General features: G+C 34.7%; 1 protein-coding gene across 5 annotated transcripts; it reads left to right on the top strand.

The window, feature by feature from the left end:
- Positions 1-276: 276 nt before the first annotated feature.
- LOC122593318 (tRNA-splicing endonuclease subunit Sen2-1-like) lies at positions 277-3775 on the top strand. 5 transcript variants are annotated; one of them, XM_043765714.1, is made up of 3 exons: positions 277-387; positions 1211-1931; positions 2639-2904. In XM_043765714.1, exons 2-3 carry the CDS (start codon positions 1217-1219, stop codon positions 2686-2688), a joined length of 765 nt encoding a protein of 254 aa, XP_043621649.1. In that variant the 5' UTR covers positions 277-387; positions 1211-1216; the 3' UTR covers positions 2689-2904. The 5 variants fall into 5 exon arrangements, with proteins under 5 accessions (XP_043621649.1, XP_043621650.1, XP_043621647.1 ...); XM_043765715.1 differs by having other exon boundaries at positions 1211-1938; positions 2639-2718; XM_043765712.1 differs by lacking the exon at positions 1211-1931 and having other exon boundaries at positions 2643-3775.
- The last annotated feature ends 815 nt before the right edge of the window (positions 3776-4590 follow it).

Here is a 4590-nt window from a genome sequence, read left to right as displayed (position 1 = left end):
TCCAAATATCATCTAAAATATATGATAATATTCAACCTTTTTCGAGTTTTTATAATTTACTTTCAAAATTGCCAACCATTTTTTTTCTCATCTTTTAATGATCTAAACAGTAGGCAAAACTTATTCTATAAAGTATAAAGGGGCCATCATGAGATCAAAAGAGAATGAGTCCATTTCCATCAAATGGGTCACGGCCCAAATGATAAAATATGAAAAATTGAAAGGCCCTTTAATAAGTGAATTAATAAAATAATTTAATCCAGCACTGCATATCAATCAATCAGAATCAGATAGCAGCAACCAGCAAGGCAAGCTAAGGTAAAACCCACCACATCACAACTCTGCCCATTACCGCCATCCCTCCTTTCCCTGGATTGCTTCTAAGAGGTAAAAATTGAAATCATTTGATCTACTATGTTATTAATAACTTGATTAGTTATTGTGGTAAAGTTTAACTGAAATCATTTATTGTGATATTAGTTACTGTGGTAAAAATAAATTGGATTACTTATGATTGTTTATATTTCCTTGTAACGTTGCAATACGATGTTAAGATTTTTAGGAAATTTCATATGTATTGTGATATTATTTAATGTGGTAAGATTTTTACGATGTTAAGATTTTTAGGTATTATGTATATGTGTGTATGTATGTATGGGATGGTTCATGAGAAAACATTATTTTTGTAACAACCGCGAGAACTTTTAAATAGTTCATATTAGAACATAAAAAGTTGTTAAAAATATGTAAAATTACGTATAACTTGATTTGTTCCTATGTGAATAATTTTGTTCCCATGTACCATTTACATATGAATATATCAAGTTATATGTAATTTTACGTGTTTTAACTAATTTTTTTGTTATCATATGACTTTTCATATATGAACAAACTCAAAAAATTTGTGATGTAATACATAGTTTTAAAGTTCTCGCAGTTCTTGCAAAAAAACAATAAAAGGTTCTCTCATGGACCTTTGTCTATATATATTTTATGGTGAAAAGTGTACAATGCAAAAAATAGGAAGTCATGGGCAAATTGCATTACAATACAATTTAAAAATGTTGCTTGATATTAAATTTATTAAATTTGGAATTGCACTGAAAGTAAAATCCAAGATATCCTCATGTTTATTGTTAGTTTTAGGATGACCTACAATTAGTGTAGCTTGATATCAGCAGCACTCATACGTTTCAACTACTTTCTGAAGGTTTTAATGGGACCAAGATGGAAGGGGAAAGGGTCAGAAGTTAAAGCACTTGCAAATCCCATTTCAAGGTCAATTTTGAATCTTAAATCATCCCTAATCAAATCCAATTCCAAAGGAATACTCACTAGCTGTAGTGTTCGTCTTGCATGTAATCCTGAACAAACCAACCTTTTGAATCAAACCTGTTTCGGCCGATGCGAAATGACAATAGATAAAGATCAGTGGTTTCAGTTTACTTTAGAGGAAGCCTGTTATCTGTACTTTTCTCTAAAATGTATAAAGATAGTAGGGGATGATGATAGTGTAAAAACAGATAACGACTTATGGGAGTATATGACTTCCAAAAAGGTAGATTTCCCAAATGTTTTTAAGGCTTATTCTCATCTACGGGACAAGAATTGGGTGGTGAGGTCTGGGTGTCAATTTGGTGTTGATTTTGTTGCATACCGTCACCATCCTTCACTTGTTCATTCTGAGTATGCTGTGCTGGTCTTTTCTAAAGGGAAGGTGGATGGTAATGATCGATTGAGAGTTTGGTCTGATTTTCAAAGCATGCTTCGACTTTGTGGCAGTGTTGCAAAGACATTATTGATTCTTTATGTAAACACTAATGGTGAAAAGGTGATTGCTTCTTCACCTTCTTGTTTGGATGGATATAGTGTGGTAGAGCGTACAATCACAAGATGGAGTGAAGAACGCTGTAGGGAGGATCAAGCTGTTGGTATGAAGTAAGCAGTAAGCTGCATTCTGGTTGCCCATGACTTCCTATCTTTATGCATTTCAAAACACTTCTCACCTATATATATATATATATATATAGACATATAGTGTAGTATATGTTCCATTGTTCAATCATTTGTGGATTGAACTATGAATGACCATTGGGTTGCAGAATTTTGTGCTCCTGATTTGCTCCTTCGGTTGTTTCATATAGTAATATTGCTAATGCAAAATTGAAATTTACAGTTTCCTTTTATCTGTCGAAATTTGTGGATTGAAATTTTGATCTTTTTATTTATGATTGATTGCTTTTTGTTGTTATTCTTGTTTGTACTCTCTAATACTTGTCACAAGGATTACTATGATAAAATTTCCTAAAAGGAAACACAATAAATGAATTGACCAAGTTAGTCAATAGTTGCTCATTTTTATTTTTAATGCATAAACCTTCTAAAGTGTTTTCTATAAGATAAGTTTCATTAGAAAAATGATTGATGGTCTAAATGGTAAGCTTAAAAATAGGCCTAAGAATATGATAATAATACATTGCATTGTCCGCCCTGCACAACATACCCACTCCTGCACTACCTATTACATGGTCCAACATACCTTTATTTATGTGTGCATTCTTGTACTAACATGAAAATGATTATTAAAAATGCACTTACATTTCTTACTATAACTTATTTCTGATCAATTCTGGTGCAGATAGGCCGGGAGAGAAGCATAAAAATGGTTCCAACCAGCCTTCCAACTAGTGGATTGCGCTTACTATCCTACTGTAATCAAAGTTACAGTGGCGGCCTTGCTCTTCGTCCACTACTTTCTATATGCTCTCCTGCCTCAAATTTCTACTCTGCAATCAAATCAAATGGACATCAAAAGAGGAATCATAGTTCCTGTCTCTCTTCGTCTATATCTTCATTTATGCCAAAAGTATTACGAGTGGCATCAAAATCAAGAACATTATGTACATCCTCAAGTGTAACCGCAGATCCTTCTACTCCCACAACAACATCCCCAGGTGATAACAAAGAGAAAGAAGAGGTGGTTGTTGATATGATGAAAGTAAAAGATATGGCAAATACATTAGACATAAGGGTCGGAAGGATCTTGAAGGCATGGAGACACGAAGAGGCTGATTCACTCTATGTCGAAGAAGTAGACATTGGTGAATCTGAGCCAAGAATAATCTGTAGTGGGCTCGTGAAATACATCCCACTTGAAAATCTGCAAGACAAAAATGTAGTGGTTCTTGCTAATTTAAAGCCTAGAAATATGCGTGGGGTGAAGTCAGCTGGAATGCTTATGGCTGCTTCTGATGCATCACACGAGAACGTTGAGCTACTTGAGCCTCCAGAGGGGTCGGTTCCAGGTGAGAGGATATGGTTTGGGACTGAAGATGAGAAAGAGACACTTCCAGAAGCTGCCTCGGCTAACCAAATTGCAAAGAAAAAGATATGGGAGCAAGTGCAGCCTCATTTGGCTACAACTGATTCTTGTGTTGCTACATTAGGAGGTACGCATTTGATGCTAACTTCTGCTGGTTCAGTGCTTAGTAAAACCTTGACGAACGCAAATATAGCATGATCTTTGAGAATTAAAACCTTATTGCTCATGCTATATGCATTGCTAGAAGCATATTAGCAGTTTTGGTTCATCGAGATTGTGGTTTACTGCTACATAATTGTTTTATGGGTCGAGTTTTGTTACCAGGTTAACTCTATAACTGTGAGTGGTACATTATCTTTGCTTCTTTAAGTTTAGTGAAAACATGATTACATGAATACTAGAATTTTTTTTTTGAGGGCTTATACCAGGACTTGTTAACGAAAATTCTGAAAATTTGTGTGTTATCCCATCATTCTAACTCAAAAGCCCCAGGTTTCCCAGTTGCGGGTCACATGTCCTACAGCTTGGCGTTCGCTTAATATTCACTAGTCTAACTCTGGGAAATTTGGCTTGTCATCATCGCTTGATTTTAGATTGGTTGATTTGATTGCTAAGGTTTTTTGGTTGTAGGAACATATCCGAGGCATGTCTCATATAATGTCTTTTCTGTGTCAAAACATCAATGTAAATCTAATTAGCTCAAATTTGTACAGATGAAATTTACCTGTCATTTAATCATTTCTTTAAATTTCTCTGTTGTGAGGTGTTCTGCCTCGTATGTTTAGCCTAGCTAGTGTTTACCTTACTGAAAGTGTTCAATGGCCTTGGTGCGGTTTTCGTCGCTACCTAAACATATACATAGGTGGGAAAATTTTGTTGTGATATTCTTATAGATCCCTTGATGAGTGTTTTCATTTTGGACTCACAACACTTTTTATCCATCCACAACAATACCTGCATCAAACAGTTGTATAGTACACCTATATAATGCAAATATTGTTATGGATCGCTAAAAATGATTTTGAGTTTAGTACTTCCCTTTAATTTTCAGGGCGTAAAGGTAAATTTTTTACCAGGGACTCTTAAAAAGTAAAAATAATTACTTATTTTGTTAAACTTTGTGTTATTAAGTAGTGGATTGTTTTTTTTGTGGCGTGAATTGCTTGTATATATCTGCAAAAATTAGAATTCTTGTATATATATTTTGCTAACCCCCCCCCCCCCTCCCCCTCTTTCTAACCCTAAATTCACCCAAAAATCACGACCTC

This window comes from Erigeron canadensis, chromosome 3, assembly GCF_010389155.1.
Source record: "Erigeron canadensis isolate Cc75 chromosome 3, C_canadensis_v1, whole genome shotgun sequence".
Classification (NCBI taxonomy): domain Eukaryota; kingdom Viridiplantae; phylum Streptophyta; class Magnoliopsida; order Asterales; family Asteraceae; genus Erigeron; species Erigeron canadensis.
The sequence above is the reverse complement of the archived record's forward strand: the minus strand, read 5'-3'. Positions and strand labels throughout refer to the sequence as shown.

Bases quoted from the DNA above. Each gene is read 5' to 3' on its own strand.
- LOC122593318 (XM_043765712.1), top strand. From the start codon at position 2,663: ATGGTTCCAACCAGCCTTCCAACTAGTGGATTGCGCTTACTATCCTAC.